General features: G+C 46.1%; 5 protein-coding genes across 5 annotated transcripts; 2 read left to right on the top strand and 3 right to left on the bottom strand.

Annotated features, from left to right (window-relative positions):
* Nucleotides 1-1,638: 1,638 nt before the first annotated feature.
* AOL_s00215g554 (uncharacterized protein) lies at nucleotides 1,639-2,458 on the bottom strand (the record flags this gene model as incomplete). The annotated part of the gene is made up of 3 exons (XM_011129756.1): nucleotides 1,639-1,920; nucleotides 1,982-2,100; nucleotides 2,176-2,458. 3 exons carry the CDS (start codon nucleotides 2,456-2,458, stop codon nucleotides 1,639-1,641), a joined length of 684 nt encoding a protein of 227 aa, XP_011128058.1.
* Nucleotides 2,459-2,954: 496 nt separating this feature from the next.
* Nucleotides 2,955-4,352, bottom strand: AOL_s00215g553 (uncharacterized protein; the record flags this gene model as incomplete). Its single annotated transcript, XM_011129755.1, has 5 exons — nucleotides 2,955-3,179; nucleotides 3,237-3,356; nucleotides 3,447-4,108; nucleotides 4,221-4,247; nucleotides 4,322-4,352. The coding sequence occupies 5 exons, from the start codon at nucleotides 4,350-4,352 to the stop codon at nucleotides 2,955-2,957; spliced, it is 1,065 nt and encodes a 354-aa protein (XP_011128057.1).
* A 635-nt stretch (nucleotides 4,353-4,987) lies between these two features.
* Nucleotides 4,988-7,681, top strand: AOL_s00215g552 (uncharacterized protein; the record flags this gene model as incomplete). Its single annotated transcript, XM_011129754.1, has 6 exons — nucleotides 4,988-5,102; nucleotides 5,176-5,340; nucleotides 5,409-5,690; nucleotides 5,755-6,478; nucleotides 6,536-6,804; nucleotides 6,861-7,681. 6 exons carry the CDS (start codon nucleotides 4,988-4,990, stop codon nucleotides 7,679-7,681), a joined length of 2,376 nt encoding a protein of 791 aa, XP_011128056.1.
* A 1,552-nt stretch (nucleotides 7,682-9,233) lies between these two features.
* Nucleotides 9,234-11,793, bottom strand: AOL_s00215g551 (uncharacterized protein; the record flags this gene model as incomplete). Its single annotated transcript, XM_011129753.1, has 2 exons — nucleotides 9,234-11,425; nucleotides 11,484-11,793. The coding sequence occupies 2 exons, from the start codon at nucleotides 11,791-11,793 to the stop codon at nucleotides 9,234-9,236; spliced, it is 2,502 nt and encodes an 833-aa protein (XP_011128055.1).
* Nucleotides 11,794-15,179: 3,386 nt separating this feature from the next.
* AOL_s00215g550 (uncharacterized protein) lies at nucleotides 15,180-16,194 on the top strand (the record flags this gene model as incomplete). The annotated part of the gene is made up of 3 exons (XM_011129752.1): nucleotides 15,180-15,329; nucleotides 15,449-15,817; nucleotides 15,934-16,194. The coding sequence occupies 3 exons, from the start codon at nucleotides 15,180-15,182 to the stop codon at nucleotides 16,192-16,194; spliced, it is 780 nt and encodes a 259-aa protein (XP_011128054.1).
* Between the last annotated feature and the right edge of the window lie 1,193 nt (nucleotides 16,195-17,387).

The raw sequence follows: 17,387 nt of genomic DNA, 5'->3' as shown, positions 1-17,387 counted from the left end.
AGAACATCACCAAATGCACAAGCATAGCATGGCATGGCATATGTACGGAGCATGGAGCATGAAAGCGGGTGAATTCATGAGCAGATGTCTTGTCGCTGCTGTGGCCACTGCCCGAAGCAGTATAGCTAGACGACGCGGACGCACCCTCGGCCAATATATCACGATATAGGATGTACTTGTGTGAGATGTGTGCCTGCTCATGCATCCAAGATCGAAAACATCGAAGAAACACGGAGCTAAGGGGATAAACTATGTAATCGAGTAGGTAAAAGATGTGTGTACTCACCGTGATTCGAAGTATAAAAATGCGAGGAGGGTGGTGAATGTTTGATTTGAATGTTTTGTTTTGCTGAGAACGAAAAAGAAGTTGAATTCTAGGTAAATGAAGAGAAGAAGAAGAGGAGAAAAGTAAGTTTTTTGAAGTTATCAACCAAGGATGATGATATTTATATCTAATCACACATCCATCACATTCAGGAGAACTCGACCGGAAAGCTTACTTTTTCAAGGGCTGAGTAACAAGAATTGAATTTTAAGTATGAAAAAGGGTTGAAACGAATTTAAAATATTGTTTTTTTTAAGAGCTTTTGTAATTTTATAGTTGTGACCGGGTGATTGATGTATCTGAATTGGTTTGTCTGTGTTATCCGGTGGCCTTCTAAAGGGAATTCTTTTTCATGTCTGTCCCCCAGTTGAAGCTTTTATACATCTTCTCTCTTCAGTGATCACTACTACGTCGATATATTGATTCCGGTGCACTGGTGTCTCCCTCGAACTCACTTCTGAGGTCATCCAAGGCGGTAGCCGAAGCTACGACAGCTTCTTGCGTCTGCGCGGAGGCGGATGAATAAGCTCCCTTTCAGCAGGCTTGCGGGTTTGGTCCCGGGAATTACACATTCCCTAGTTAGGCTCCTCTAGTCGAGGTAGCTTGGGATGCTTTTTTTTCCCATCCTCGCTTTTGGTCTCGCGACCTCAGAATAGGTAAACCCATAGCTCCGATGAGAAGGCCCCCTTCCAGAACTTACACCATCGGGTACGGAGCAATCAAACCGTTTCAAGGTTTCAAAGCAAGCAAACACAAAGCCCGTTTTTTTTTTTGCTCATAAGGCTGGTCACTCAGGCAGGAAAAAAAGCTTTCTGTTTGGTCAGATCGGGGCAGCTACGTAACATGAGACTCGCCTAACTTTGTTTCCTGAGCCAGGAAATCCCGGTGTGCGTAAGCTATCCCTTCTGCCTGTCCACCTTCAATATATGCAATATAAAAGCGCAAAAACCTTCCAATTCATGTAAAGAAGGCGTTAAAACTTCTTACGCCAGCTATTAATAGGCTGCAATATGCATGAACAGAATGACCAACAGGCGCCAAAGATCCGACGAGTCCACTCAGAGAGACCAAAAGAATTGTAGGGGATGCGGCTCTTGGCGGCCCATCCATGGCATATGCAGACATCCGACAGTTGCGACAGGGAAGTTTGAAGTCTTCAGCTTCTAGAAGCGGTACAGTCAAAGCCTAGCTTTCCCATTTTAAAAGGCGTTGGCAACCCTTGGGACAGTTGAACATCAGATTCGTGCTTAGTAGATAGACGCTCATGCAAATGGTGTTTCGTATATTCCAATCTCGTATCCACAGGAAAAAAATCATAAGAATCCTTTCGTACTCGGAATATCATTGCCACCCGTCCGAGACGTTGCTTCTTTTAATGCAATTGCCAAAGCCTTGAACGCCGATTCGGCTCTGTGGTGATCGTTCTTCCCTCTCAAACAATCAACATGTAATGTAATACCGGCTGCTTGCGCAAAACTTTCAAGAACATGAGGGATCATTTCGCAACTCAAGTCTCCAATCTTTTCTCGTTTTAGGTCAAGTTCGATAACGGCATACGGTCGGTTCGATAGGTCGACGACAGCTCGAGAGAGGGCCTAGTATGACTGGTTAGGCAAATATTCTCCGGTGATTATGGAAAGTGTAGATATGACGTACCTCATCCAAAGGTGCGAATCCGTGCCCAAATCTCTTGTAGCCTCGAATTGGACCCAATGCCTCTTTGAATGCCATCCCCAAAGCTATTGCCGAGTCTTCCGCAGTGTGGTGGTCATCGACTATTCATAATTTTGCATTAGCAAAATCGTAAGAGAAAAAGATCCTTTATAATTTTCGAGCAGTGGAGAACGTACTATGCAAGTCGCCATCACAGGTCATCTCCAAACTCCACCCGGCATGCTTCGACATAGCATGATACATATGATCCAAGAATCCGATACCGGTATGTATACTCTGAACGTTCCCACCCGCAACTTGGCTTGCATGGCCCGTAGATACCTGTTCTCCTTCCTGGACCTCTAGATTCGCATCTTTTGCCTCGTCGGGGAGCGAGCCGCCATCGAGGGACAGCTTAATCTTGATCTTAGTTTCGTTTGTGTCTCTGTTGAGAGTAGCGTATCGACGAGTGGTAGCCATTGTTTTCGGTGAAAATCCCCCCTTGAGATGCTGGATTGTTATTTTAGACGTAATAGATCGATCGGATGAAGAAATTAAATATCGAGAGAAGCTAAGCTAAGATTGCATTGTCTGTCGCAAAAGCGGATTCCTGACATCGGACGAAGCCGTGTTGTGTCTACAGGTCCGTCCATCGGCGTTCGCTTAACGGATAACCTTGCAGAGGCCATTGGGCCAGCTGACCACTCACATCCATACAATTTCTCATTCGTATTCTTCGGATAACATAGGCCGGTATTGCCAGCTAGGACACTGCACTGCTATACTAAAGCGATCGCGATACGGAGCAATACGTTAAAAGGCCAGGAAATCAATTGAATCGACGAGTCTGCGATCTATCGTAATCTAGCTATCTCTCTAAACGGGTCCCTTAACAATCGCGCTATTCAGCCTCGGCGCCGGGCAAACTTGTGCCTTCTACAGCAATGCAAAGAAGTAGCTATAATTCAATTCTTTCTCACAATTCAGTCACTTGAGCCCCTTCTTGAACTGGCTCCAGGACCTTCCAGATACAGTGAATACCTTCCTTAGCAAATCGTGCCAATATCTCCTCAGCTATTCTCTCGAAATTCTCAGTTGCTAAAGCCAAGATAGTGGGGCCGGCGCCGGAGAGACATATTCCAAGAAGGCCGTGGTGGGATTGAGGGGTCATCGAAGTGAGAATTTCGGGTAAAGCGGGGATCTAAAGTGGGCATTAGCTTCTGCAGTAATACATAGCTTAGCGGTAAACGGAACATACTAGTGTCTTTCTGTACGGTTGGTGAACCTTGTCCTGCATTGCCTGGTAGATAAGCTCTGGGTCTGGTGGCGATCGAGTCAATGCTGTTGTAAGAACTGCTAGTCTTTGTAGATTGAATATCTGCATGTAACTTGTAAGCTTGACAATCAAAACAAACCCATAGAGCCGATGCTTTTTTTTAAAAAAAAAGAGGGAGGGGGGTTTCCATACCAAATCTTTCTTTGAGTATTCTGTTGGCAATACTCCTCGAGCAGTCGCAGTCGCAACCTCAAAATCTGGAATGATAGCAATGGCTTTGATCTCCGGCGCCCATCCAAACCTGATATGGTGACCAATCCCCAGTGGTGGTTCTGGCGGCCTCAGACCTGTATCCAGGCCACCAGCGGGCTCGGGGAGAACTTCGCTCAATGGGATCTCCTTCCTCTCCGTGTCCTTAGGGTCCAACTCCCTCAAATACGACCCAACGAACCCGCCCATCATCGTAGCAGTGACGTTATCCGGGTGTCGTTCAATCATAAGAGTATAATCCATCATCCTATCCTTCGACAAACCGAGATCTCCAACGGTGCTTCCAAGCAATACACCAGCGACCACCGCAGCGCCTGAGGAACCTAGTCCTCTACCCAACGGAATGTCATTCTTGATATGGACATGCGTACCGGCTGGGAAGTCGCGGATATCGTGGCATTTGAGAACATACAATGCTGTCCGTGTGATCAAATTATGGTCTGGTTTTAATGGTACCTCGTCGGCGCCGTCGCCTTCATATGTGATCGTACAATTGTGCTCGGCGTCTGGATGTTCATCCGTGAATGTGACGGTAAGTGTAAGATAGATAGATAGTGCAAGTCCGACGACATCAAAGCCAGGTCCTTTGAAGAAGCCCTCAAACGAGAGTTAGTCTTTTTTGTGATTACGATCTCGTCATGATCAGGTCGAATCGAAATAAAGCGGGGTGAAGTTAAATAGAAGAGAATGGCGAACCTATGTTTGCAGAGGAGCAGGGGACCTCTGTTTATAAGATGCATATGTCAGCCTCGGTACGTAACTTTGATGACGATACTATCAGGATATGCCGTGCATACTAATCGTGAAGGGTCTTCTCGAACTGGCCATCTTGAATTAACACCGAACCAATAACAGGGGCTCCCTAACAATTGCGCAATGGCTGCAGAGATGTATCTGAGGACAATACTGCCGACGACAGTGCAGTCAACAGCTAGCGCAGGATATCCAAGGTAGTCTAAAATAGATGGCGGCAATTAATTGGCACAGACAAATCCGTATATGCGGGTGAAGCTGGAGGTTTGATCTGGAGAAGTTATTTTCCACTTTATCTCTGGCGATGACTGGATTAATATTGGCGGTGTCTCTAATTAAAGCCGCCGTCGAGCTATCGGACGACCATGTCCGAATCGGTGGAGCTCGCATGCCCGTTTTTTTCTCTTTGGTGACCGAATTGGAATGCTAAACTTTCGAGTGCCCCGCCATGCTTTGACCCGGCCATGCACAGGCAAACCAATCGGTTGGCCATTGGAACCTTCGCCATCCCATCCGCCAACCAAATTTACCGTATGCGCTGCAAACCTGCAAGATAAAATTCGGATCTCGAGACACAGCAATTTTTTTTTACCTTCTATCCATCGATCGGACTGGTACCGTCCTGGTGATAATTGTCTTCAAGGAACGTTCTGGAATAACGTTAATACCGTCTAATACATCGTCTTGTCGCAATTGAAAATTGCAATACAATGATCGGAGACACCCCACTACGAATCCTCCTGGTTGGCAATGGAGGGCGAGAACATGCTCTGGCCTGGAAGCTCGCCCAGTCGGATCGAGTCGAGAAGATTATTGTTGCACCAGGTTCGTCGGCTCCTTCATTTAATTTATAATTGTGTTTCTTTCACATTCCTAATCGATGGTATCAATGATGTAGGCAATGGTGGAACCGCTCGCACTGTCCCCAAAACATCCAACAAGAAAATAGGTGTCACCGACTTCAAAGCCCTAGTTGCTCTTGCCATCGAAGAAAATATCAATCTCGTCGTCCCTGGCCCTGAGGTTCCATTGGTAGAAGGCATTGAGGAACATTTCCGCAAAGGTTCTTATTCCCAAATTACGTAACGACTGAGGATGGATATGAAGAGGTTAACAAATGACGACATGTAGTTGGAATACTATGTTTCGGTCCTACAAAGGAGGCTGCCCGTATGGAGGGCTCGAAGACTTTCTCCAAGGATTTCATGCAAAGGCATAATATCCCCACTGCCGAATACAAAAACTTTACGAAGTACGAGGAAGCGGTGGAGTACATCAAATCTGTACCCCATAATGTCGTCGTCAAGGCAAGTGGTTTGGCGGCTGGTAAGGGTGTGGTTGTCGCCACTTCAAAAGAGGAGGCTATCGAAGCCGTCAAGAATATCATGGTTGAAAAGATATTCCAAGATGCAGGTGAGAATGAGAATATATCACCCTTTCCACTTTTTGATCTACTGTAAAAGCTAATATATTTTAGGCGACGAGGTTGTGATTGAGGAATTCCTCGAAGGAGACGAACTAAGCATCCTAGCCTTCAGCGACGGCTACACTATCGTTCCCCTCGTCCCAGCTCAAGACCATAAAAGGATATTCGACGGCGACCAAGGTCCTAATACCGGCGGTATGGGCTGCTACGCTCCCACCAAAATCGCACCGCAATCAGTTGTCGAAGATATCACGAAACGAGTGCTACAGCCAACAATCGATGGTATGAGGAGAGAAGGGATGCCATTTGTCGGAATGCTATTCACTGGAATCATGATGACTAGATCTGGCGCAAAGGTCTTGGAGTATAACGTCCGATTCGGGGATCCGGAGACCCAAACTGTTTTGCCGCTGTTGAGCAGGGACACAGATCTTGCACAGATCATGGTTGCGTGCTGCGAGCATTGGCTTGATGCTGTTCAAATTACCATTGAGCCAAGGTTTTCTACCACTGTGGTAGTAGTTGCCGGAGGCTATCCTGACGCCTATGCAAAGGGAGACGTTATGACACTAGATGCATTGGAGCCGGGTCTGGAAGGAACTCTCTTCCACGCAGGGACCAAGGAGGAAGATGACCTATTGAAAACCGATGGCGGCCGTGTCATTGCTATCAATTGCGTGGCAGACGATCTAGAATCAGCAGTCAAAAGCGCCTACAAGGGCGTTCACAGCATCAAGTTCAACAAAGCATACTATCGCAAAGACATTGCTCATCGGTATGTTTTATCGTTCCAAAAGATTTTATTTTTTTTATGTCGCTAATACCCGGCCAGGGCATTCCGACAAGAAGCCCCAGAGCTTGAGGCCCTTACCTATGCCTCTGCCGGTGTGTCCATTGATGCCGGTAACGCCTTAGTCGAAAGAATCAAAGCTTCCGTAAAATCCACTCGACGTGTGGGCGCCGACGCTGACCTTGGTGGATTTGGTGGGGTCTTCGACTTACAAAGTGCTGGGTATGGTGGCCCATTGATTATTGGCTGCATTGACGGAGTCGGAACCAAGCTCAAGGTTGCCCAGTTGGCCGACAAGCACGATACAGTTGGTAAGTCTTGTTCTACAGTCAATAACGAATAATATCGAATACTAACCAAATCACAGGTATTGATCTCGTCGCCATGAACGTAAATGACCTGGTAGTCCAGGGCGCTGAGCCACTGTTCTTCCTCGACTGCTTCTCCTGCTCCAAACTCGATGTCGAAAAAGCTGCTGGATTCATCGCCGGTGTCGCAGAAGGCTGCAAACAAGCCGGTTGTGCCCTTATTGGTGGAGAAACTGCTGAGATGCCGGGCATGTACCAGGAGGACGATTATGACGCCGTCGGCGCTGCTGTTGGCGCTGTTACTAAGGAGTCCATCTTACCTAGATTGGATGACATGGTTGAAGGCGATATCCTCCTTGGATTGGCATCCAATGGAGTCCACTCCAATGGATTCTCGCTTGTCCGAAAGATCGTTGACAGGAACGGTATATCTTACAAAGCAGAAGCGCCATGGGAAGCTAATATCACAGTCGGCGAGTCGCTACTGACTCCAACAAGAATCTATGTTAAGCCACTCCTCAAAGTCTGCAAGAAGGGTTTAGTAAAAGGAATGTCTCACATCACCGGTGGCGGTCTAACGGAAAATATCCCACGAATGCTACCAAAGGACATGACTGCTATCGTCGACGTAAAGCAATGGAAGCTCTCAAGTCTGTTCAACTGGTTGAGGTACAAGGGTAATTTGACACACCAAGAATTCGCAAGAACATGGAACACGGGTATTGGAATGGTGCTTGTTGTTTCAGAGGGTGATTGGGAAGCTGTCAAGAAGGAGTTAGAAGAGGAAGGGGAGACTGTTTATAAGATTGGGTTCTTGAGACGAAAGACGGATACTGAGGAAGAAGGATGCTTGTTGAAGAATTTACATACGTGGGATTAATATTCCTCGCTTTGTGATTTGGAGACGAGAGACTGGGATTGATAGCGTTTTTTGATCGAGTGCGGGATTACATGTGAGCTTGGGTGAGTACTTAGGGACGCGAGGGAGGTAACGGGTTAAAAGCTTTGTTATTTTGCAAATTTGACTTCCAAAAAAAACGAAAGAAACAAATAATTGTAAATACTATTGGCCGATTATGGGCGATACTACCCGCCACCAGGAGCGATATGAATGAAAAATGGCATTCTTCAACAGATTTAGGGTTACAAAGTGGCTTAAGTGTCTAGGATCGAGACAAATTGAGACCAGCTGTATCAAATCTTCCTTGTAAAAGAAATTAGTCTTATTCACTGAGATAACCACCCGCCCAGACCGTAGGGTATCGCTACAGCGGTGTTGTATTGACACTAGCACGCAGTTGGTTCTGGGTCTTCTTTTAGTATCCTTGAAAGTTGAGTATATGTTGACTTTGTAGTGACATTGCAGTGTCATGTTAGGCTGACGTTGCAGAGACACTGTCGTGTCGCTATTTTGAACAGCTGCAGCGCCATTACTGCGATAGCATTCTTGCCTATCTAGTTAATGGGCTTAATGAATGAAAAGGACTCCTATAGAATTAAGATCAACTTTCCCTTCTTCTCTTGCTTCAGGCTAATAGCTGTACAAGTACTAGATTCACCTTCTAGATCTTCGTCGTCTCCCTCATATGCTCATCTTCTTGTCTCATCAATATTATATTAGCCCCAGGGTATCTGCGTTGTTCCACCAAAAATCCAACAGCCCCGCATTTCAGCCCTACCCGCCAGCAAACCGGATTGATAAGGTCCTATTTGGGCCAAAAACTCTATCCGCTGCTGTGGTCTAACGGTATGATGCTCGTTTCCCATCGGAGCAAATCCGGTTTATTGCGGGCGACACGGGTTCGACTCCCGTCGGCAGCAAATCCTTTAGACCTTTCTTTTTGAATTTTTTTGGACCGATATATGGTTTGAATATATTGATCATATAATCTGTTGGTTCTTTTGCTACCTGGTCTGGAGCTGTATGTCATGATAGTTAGCTCCTTCTTTTTTTCATTCCCCACCCCATCTTCCCCCTTGTAAAGTAGTAAGATGTGGGACTATATGGATACGTACGAAACAACATATGTTACGCAATTAGCCGGACTAAAGCTACTTGAAAGGATTGGGCCGGGAGCTAGTTTTAGTTCTTAGCTAAACAAAACGTAATCACTGATTTATGTGTGCTTGTACGTAAACCCTTTGTTGCTCTGTATGGCCTAGGTTAAATAAACGTTATAAATGTATCTAGAGAAGGTATGGTCGACTTAGCCGGCGTAGATCTATATACCGTGCCTGCAATACGAGGCCATACCTGTTACCTAAACTAGAGCAAAGTTGGACAATAAATATTATATTGCATGTTTCATCGATGCAATTACATAACCAAGATGGAATACTGCGCAATCAACGCATAATATACAACAGCCTATCTACTCTACAAGCTAGTGATTGATTGTACCAATAGAAGCTTCAACTGAACAAACAAGGCACTACGGCCATGCAGGCGACCAAACAAACTTGTCTGAAACCCAACGGTCGTAATCACGGCCAGTACTTTTGCTGCCACCGATTCTGAGAGCGCGGTAGATGAACTGGTAAGTACCAGCAGGAACCGGAATAGGTGAGCCACCTTCTTCCTTGACCACCTGGCCATCCCAGGATACTTTGGTCTCTTGACCTCGCCCGCTTCTTGGGTTCCAGTAGAGCGGGTAGCCTGGGATGGAACCGATGATGTTATCGGCGGAAAAGATTCTGATGTCGTTCGCTAGCTTATTAGACACAGAAACAACATCAATACGGACGACGGCGGAGCCTAGGACGAGACTCCAGGCGAGAACCGGTGGCTCCGTGGCTCCGGTTTCTGTGGAACCCTCGCTTCTGTAGTTGAGAAGCTTTGGGTAACCTTGTTCGAAATTAGTGACCTTGAACGAGTTCATGTCGGCGGCTACGCCCATATATGGGATCCTGATGCTGTCAATGTCTAGGCCGTTCCGGGCAATCTTGATCCAGCCACCATAGACAGGTATTCTGGAGATATCTAGGTCACTTGGTGGTGTAACTCTAACAGTAACTCTCTTTGATTGGCCTTTCTTGATCCTGAGAGCGACCGGTTCGATATCAACCGCGGCAAATGATTGAATCATATCTGGTGGGAAAAGTTGAGGAATGGTGGAGTCTTTCATGGTAGTGTAGGCAGTGGGTCCAGAGATATCGGTAAGATCATAAAAGGCCTCTGCGTCTCCGATGTTTGTGATTTTGAAACTTATAGCTTTACGAAAGTGGCGATCGCTGGTGTCATTGAATTCAAGAAAATCGGTGTCGACTGCAGTTCTGGAGTGAAGGAACTGGTAAGCATCAATCATTCCACCGCCCTGTTGGGCAACAGGAGATAGAAAACTTGAATTTCCAAATCCATTGCTAAAAACTAAGGGCTGGCCAGTAGTTGCAAGACCGATACGTATTTCAGCAGGAGGGACATGAGTTCGGCCTTCGGCCCTCGCTTTCTGGAGGTATAGGGCAATGACGCCAGCGATATACGGAGTAGCCATTGAAGTGCCAGAATTAACAGAATACCATTGGTTTAAGGTCAGCCTAGTGGTAGATAGAATGTTGCCGCCGGGGGCACAAATGTGTGGACGTTGATTCAGTCGGTTAGTCGGCCCCCAGGAATTGCCAGGGGATATACTACCTCCGGTAGTCGGGTTATCGAGGTTTTCAATTGAAATGGGAGGATTTGCTTCGAAACTGACAGAGATAGATTTCCCCTGGGAAGCAAGCACCCGCCAGAGCTCACCGGTTGCCGGAGTGGTTATACTGGCATAGACGAAACCATCAAATCCCGGTGAGAAGGTATCAGTATCATTACTAATAAACATGATCCTTGCTGGGAATTCCGGCGGAAAGTTCGTGCTCGGGGGCAGCCTTTCCGTTACAGCATCGACCTTAACCTGAACGTTGCAGTTGCCACGACGGATAACCACGATCTTGTGCGTTATATCAACGTCAGCTGGTAAACCTACACAAGCATCGGATATTTTCCCATCATCACCGATTGGCACGTAGAGCTCGAAGGCCTCCGCCGGGAACCTTAAAGACAGGGTCTGAAAAGAAAACCGTTCATTCTGAACCGAACTAGAAGAAAACCTGGCGGTTGGGGATATAACGGGAATCACCAGATTATTAACAGAACAAACGCTAATAGCGCCGGCGGCATCGCCAGCAGCTCCAGCGTAGAAGAGGCCCTCGCCACCAGCGTTGCCGGCAGCAATGGTGCATGGGATACCCTTTTCTTCAACAATGCGGGCAACGGCCCTAGACCATGCGGCTTCGCCCCAGCCGCTAGATGCACTGATCGAAGCACTGATTATATCGGCTTTATCTTTTACGGCTTGACAGAATGCGGAAATGAGAACCTCGTCCGTAGTGCCGACGGAAGGGCACCCAAATACTTTATATGCGCCAAGTGTAACCTTTGGAGCGACACCAGTGAATTGATATTGCTCGTCAACAGCAGCGAGAATACCCGCAACATGGGTACCGTGGCCAGCACAATCAATCGGATCATTGTCAGGAACTGGGGTATTCTTGCCGTTATACCTGTCACCGACTAAGTCGGTGCCAAACTCGACTTTAAATCCAGGGCCAAACCCACCACCAAGCGAAGGGTGACGGTAGTCAATACCTTCAAAGTTTTAGCGATTATGGCAAAAAAAAAGTCAGGTGAAGGGATTGGTCAATACCTGTATCAACAACGGCAACTCTAATACCCTGCCCGTCTAATCCTTGAGCATGGAGTTGATGAACATTTCCCTGAACGTGGGGTGGATAAACATTGTCAGGACCACGCTTGCCGAGAACTTTGGTGATAACCCGGACAACTTGTTCCGCAGCAGCTGGGTCAGCAGCTGGGGCTGCGAGGTCGTATATTCGAAGTGGGAAGAGCTCAACGACTTCGCCCCAGGAGTTGATTATCGCACGGTTCTCTGGGGTATCATCCTCAAGTTTGAAAGAAACACCATTGAAGATACTAGTATCTTGATTGAGGGTCATACGGTGGCGGATCTTGATGCCGCTCGTTCGCGCCTTGTTCAAAAAGCCATTGGCATTCTTTGTTCAGGGGAGTCAGCTACACTTCCCCAAGGTATCTATTTTTAACCAGTACTTAAGGAGGAGGATTCTAACAATTCCTTTTATTTCAGCGATGTAAGCGCCCGGAACAAAACGCTCGGCGAATGCGTGGGACAAAAGTCCGGCGAAGGCGAAAGCGATCTTCAACTGCATTAGGGCGATGCAATAGCAAACCGGTGGGATGCTGTCAACCTTTATATTACGGTTGTAATGGTTGAAGAGGATGATATGGAAAAATGTTTCAATCTCAAGTGGCCATCGAGGCCTTTAATAGAGCTTTTCCCCAGCTCCTAGGATCCTCCAGAGATGACTTCAATATACATTAGGCGGAGGCGATAGCCGGTCGTCTACTAAGGAAACTGTGCAAACCCCGCTATTCCATACTCCAACATGAGGACGGTTAATGGTTATAGGGAAGGAGCTGTGCGGAGCCATGCAGCTGGGTCGCTGGGGTCATACGTGCATCTACTGGCTACTACACCCACAAAGATCGATCCACAGCGCGAAATCCACCCCCAAACGATAAACAACCATATTCAGGCCGAGGAGATAGATGGAAGAAATCGACTTATCCGAATTAATGCGGAAGCTACATAACGAAGAAGCCGCGATAACCATTTATGGAGCTACGGGGATACTCTTGGGCCTCTACTCGAGTACTTCCATGCAAGGCGTGTGCTTATAGCCTAGCTAATGCAGCGGCTTAAACATGTACCTGCCTGCCGTCCCCACATTGCTAAAGATGCGAATTCTTGTTCGCAGCCCCGCACGGGAGACGGCAACTTTGTTGTAAGGTGATTAGCGAGGGAAACCTTCAACGGTGAAACCGAGACGACGTTTTCGGGTCGCCTAATCTCTTATTATAGTGGAAGAAGCGAGAATAATAGGATTTGGGACAGGTACCGAAATTCTATCGCTGGCCTTACGGCCTTTGGGCTGGATCTTGGGTCAATCAAGCTCGATCGTCCCCATAAATCAAACGTTGAATTTTGCGCTGTGGGTCTACTGCATATGCATGACCCAGCACAGATCTGACTGGGTTTAGCAAATGCAGGGTGCCCCATCCAAGCGAGCACCCTCTTTTGGCCAATTGCTGCCAGAAACGAGACGCAGCGGGAAGTTTGCTAGCTTCCGAAAATGTTTCGTGGTTTTCTGTGTTACCAGCAGACTACACAATCGTTGCGACTAGTGGAAAGTGGCTTTGGACATGCAATAGGTCCATGCCAATCGTCCACCAAATGGAGTCAGTATTTCACGGGTCGGTGTTTACAAAATGCCGCTCCTTCCTTGGTTTGTACCAGCTCCACCCTTTGAAAGTCTTAACCCTCCTCCCAAATCCCGCAGTTTCTTCATTCCTTCTCAATTGATCGTAAGTCCACGGCATACACGCACGTACATACATACATACATACATACATATGCGTTTTCTCAGGGTCCACTCTTTAGCGCTGTTGTCAACAAAAGAGGTAAGGAAAATGTGCTTACGATGACTGGCACCGAGGCCTCAAATCCTGCGAGCACAACCCCCACTTGCTTTTACTCCAGAGACAATTCTATATTACAAAAGAGATCGAGCTTGAAAGTTGGAGACGGCGCAGCTGTGAGGCTAGCCGATTTATCTGAGAATAGAGAAAGTTAGTGGAGATCAAAATGTTACCCAGGTATTGACCAATCAATGCCGGCACGCTTTCAACCCGGGAGTGTGAATTTAGGGCGATAGTATAGCGAATAAAGCGGCTTCAAGATATATTCGGGGGCTCCTAGATCTATGAAGTTGAAGGATGTGATAATAAGACCTCGGCTATTAATATTTCGCTGTAACCTGTTTAAAAGTTTACTACCCTTTGAGAAGCCAATGGGTCAAGACTTTGAACAGAACATTTAAGCTATCTCATATATATTGTAGAGTAGATAGGAATGCTTTGTTTCATTTCCTTTCTTTTCTTGCTTTTTCCTTTCTTTCCTTTTCATTTCTTTCCTTTCCTTCTTTCTATTTCTTCTCCCTTTTTAACAAAATCAAGGTACTAATGGTGGTATATACTATCGTTTTGACGAGGCGATAGTAAGCTCGTTACTAGTGCGAGTCCAACACTCAAGGCTAGTCTAAGACCCCTGCGTCAACAAATTAATCAGCAGGTTCTCACAGCCAATCCCGTTCCTCGATGCCGGTTGATCACTTTATAGTTTTCAGGCAATCCATTCCTAGCCGAAATTGCATTCGTGTAACCCGCGGGGCGCTCCCCAGACTAGCGGGGCGCATCCTGGGATGTGAGTGAGTCGGTATGCGTAGGCAGCGCAGCAGGTGGAGACATATAGATATGACTATTCGCTGATGTCTCGTACCTGGGTTCGGACCTGGAAGATTCGTCGGTATATACTGTACATTGTAATGTAACTGACATGTAATCTCAAGATGAGGGGTATGCGTACATAGACGTACATCCATAAGTTGTTAGATCTGTCAGCTCTGATTTAATTAAACTCATGAATCATGAATATTATCATATCAAAGTTCGTAACTAGAGCTTTTGGGTTCGAACGTTCTATTCTAACGGATTCAATTTGTAAATCTTAACCTCACCGCACCGTCCACTGCGAGGGGTCGGGCTTGAACTTATGAGCTCATATCTTAAGTCTAAAGTTCACTTACACATGACATGTCATATTATCAATTGGTATAGTTATAAGGCAGCTGTGCCTAGCTAGGCACCGACCTCGGCCTACTCATCAAATCTAAGGTGCATATATATATGTGTTTATGCACATCTTCACGGATTCGCCCTGCAGTATGATTGGAATCCACTCTCGGATGAACAAGTTATTGATATTCTCCGGATTTGTAGTAGCAAAGTGGTCTTAATCAGGATCGATACTGACATATTTTTTTATCAGAGATGAACGCCTGGCGGCTCATATGTATAACTACGACGTTCGGCCAACTAGTTACGGTAAACTGGATGCATATAAATATTTGCCCACCCACTGTAAACCCTGATACATATCCCCTATTAGTAGATATCCGGGTTAATCGATTTATTTTTCCCTCTAGCGACTACAATCGTATTCTTACAAACCATTATAGTATTGCCCACCCAAGTCGTTAATTAATACGCATTATTCGAAATTTGAGCCATGGAACCATCCATACCATTGCTTGTTCGCTTCCTTTTAGTTTTTCTATCGTCTTGTTACATGGCTTCTGCGGAAGATTCGCCGTTTTATAAATCTAGTCTTTGATGGGGGCTTACGACATTTATACACTGGGTTCGCTGATGACTCTAAGGCCAAATGCCGATAAATACTCTATTATGTTCCCTATCCCTGATACAGAGCCATGCAATCGGCCTGCTAAACTCAGCGATTGGACGTTTTACCGCCGCTTGGAAGAAAAGTCGAGAGACATTGACCAGGACTGGAAGAAATATAAGGGAGGATCTACTTGCCGTAGAAGGGATATGGTAAGAATAAAAAGCCTTGATTTAGGTTAACTTTGTTTCGTCAATCATACAAGGCAACAAAGAGATCCCTCTATCTTGAATATTTACCTAACCAGCTGCTCCAAACCACTTGATTCTAGCTCCTAGCTCTTTCTTTGGATGCGTGGACTACATACCTATGGAGTCTACAGAAGTTTGAGTCTTCGCAAATTCAGACAACGGATACTACGACGACATGCGTTGAAAGGAGCATTCTGGCTTTCTTCTTGGTCCCGTTCTCGACCCAGCTCGTGACCGAGTGTTCGAAGAAGGAAGTTAAACGGGTCGGCTTTGCTTCGTGGGAACAATACAATGAGTACATCAAGGCGCTAGATTCAGCTATGACAAAGATTTATAATACTATAGATACCTGGGCCTGCCGGCACGAAATTTCGGATAAGAGTATGACTTACCATACTCTGTTTCTTCGGAAAGCAGAAGATGTCCGTGCGAAGGCCCCGCAACTGGGGGTAGACTTTCCACCGATACTACACTTTTTAGAAGACTATCCTGAGGCAAGTATATATACCCTGAACATCTACCGCCATTCTTTATGTCGAGAACTCTTTTTCTAACATCATAATAGCGTCTCAATGCTATGTTGAAGGCTACGACCCCGGATATTGGTAAACCTGTCAAAGAATTAATAGCGGGATTGAAGCTGCGGGCTACTATCACCAAGACCCTGATGAAGTCATTTGGGGACGATAACAAGTCACAAGAAGAAAAGGATGCTATTAAGAAATTTTGTGATATAGTAGATGACGGGACCCTTCCCAAGTTCCCACCCGCTGATGATGACCCGGTGTTCCCGTTCCCGTTCCTGGGTGGGGCTCCAGAGCGTTAAGCTTGAATTTGAGCAGAAGGCCGCTATATACCTGGTATAGGAGGGAATCCGGGAATCGATGTTGCTCCAGATACGGGTGATCTTTAGTCGCTTTTTTTTTGGTGGACGTTACCCTTTCCTTATTTTCTACTATTCTTACCAGTATGCCTACGTCCGTGCACACTGCAATAACAAGACTAGTTATAACATATACCTTCAAGGAATAATCGAGTTACAAAGTACTCTTTTTTAAGTTTATTCTGATATTTTTCTGTCGGACCGATTCATTGCAAACTAGCTGGGCCCGAAATACAACAATCATTAAATGTGTTGACGAATTGGAGTAAGGTAAGTATATTATAACCTCGCATCCTTGTTCAATTGATCGTCCGCTCATATCGCTCGCTGGCCGTGATTAAATACTAGTCGTCATTGTCCAAAGAGCGGGTGGGTTATATTATATATATATTATATGTATATGAATTTACTAGTACTTCGCGCCGCATTCTCAAGAAATTCGGGCTCATAGACCCCTGCAGTATATATATATTCGCCTCGCGTCGAGGCCTTGGACTCAACTGGGCGGTAGGCGGCCAAACATATTGTTGCATGTTGATGCCCCTGCATACGCATGAACACATCGATTCACGGGGAAACCAACCAGGCAGCAACCATTCCAGATGGAAATTAATATTCTATCCACGTGAGCGGGTGGACAAACTTTGGAATGTGAGAGAGTGGAACATGCGGATCATAGATATATAAATCGATATTGCATTGCAGCGCTTTATCCCTACCCTCATCTAAACCCGGTCTCGAAGCTAAGATTTATCTGCAAGGCCGAATTTTGCAAGGTTCCTGATACGTTGGAAACTTGAAGATAAACCGCCTTCTTCATTGTTAATATTGAGCCTATCAACAGCCTCGCTAATCTTGATCCCGCCCTTCACTTAACTTTGCAGGGGTCGATCGGGCCTCTTTCAAGAAATCGATCGCGATCGTGCTTACTTATAATACTTAGAATCCGTATCTCCGCACACGCTTGTCTTACATTACTTTCAAGATCCATGGCTAAGCAACAGTACATGTGATGTCACGATTGCTGGACTAATGCATGATTCCCAGAATCTTTGAGCGCTCGAGCAGGCTCCAGTCTTCTGAATATGTAACCAATCGCAATAAAGGTCCTCAGATGCGCATTTTCAATCTGGTGC

The sequence above is a fragment of the Orbilia oligospora genome (genome assembly GCF_000225545.1).
Source record: "Orbilia oligospora ATCC 24927 unplaced genomic scaffold scaffold00215, whole genome shotgun sequence".
NCBI classification, from domain to species: Eukaryota; Fungi; Ascomycota; class Orbiliomycetes; order Orbiliales; family Orbiliaceae; genus Orbilia; species Orbilia oligospora.
This window is presented reverse-complemented; position numbering and strand designations above follow the sequence as displayed.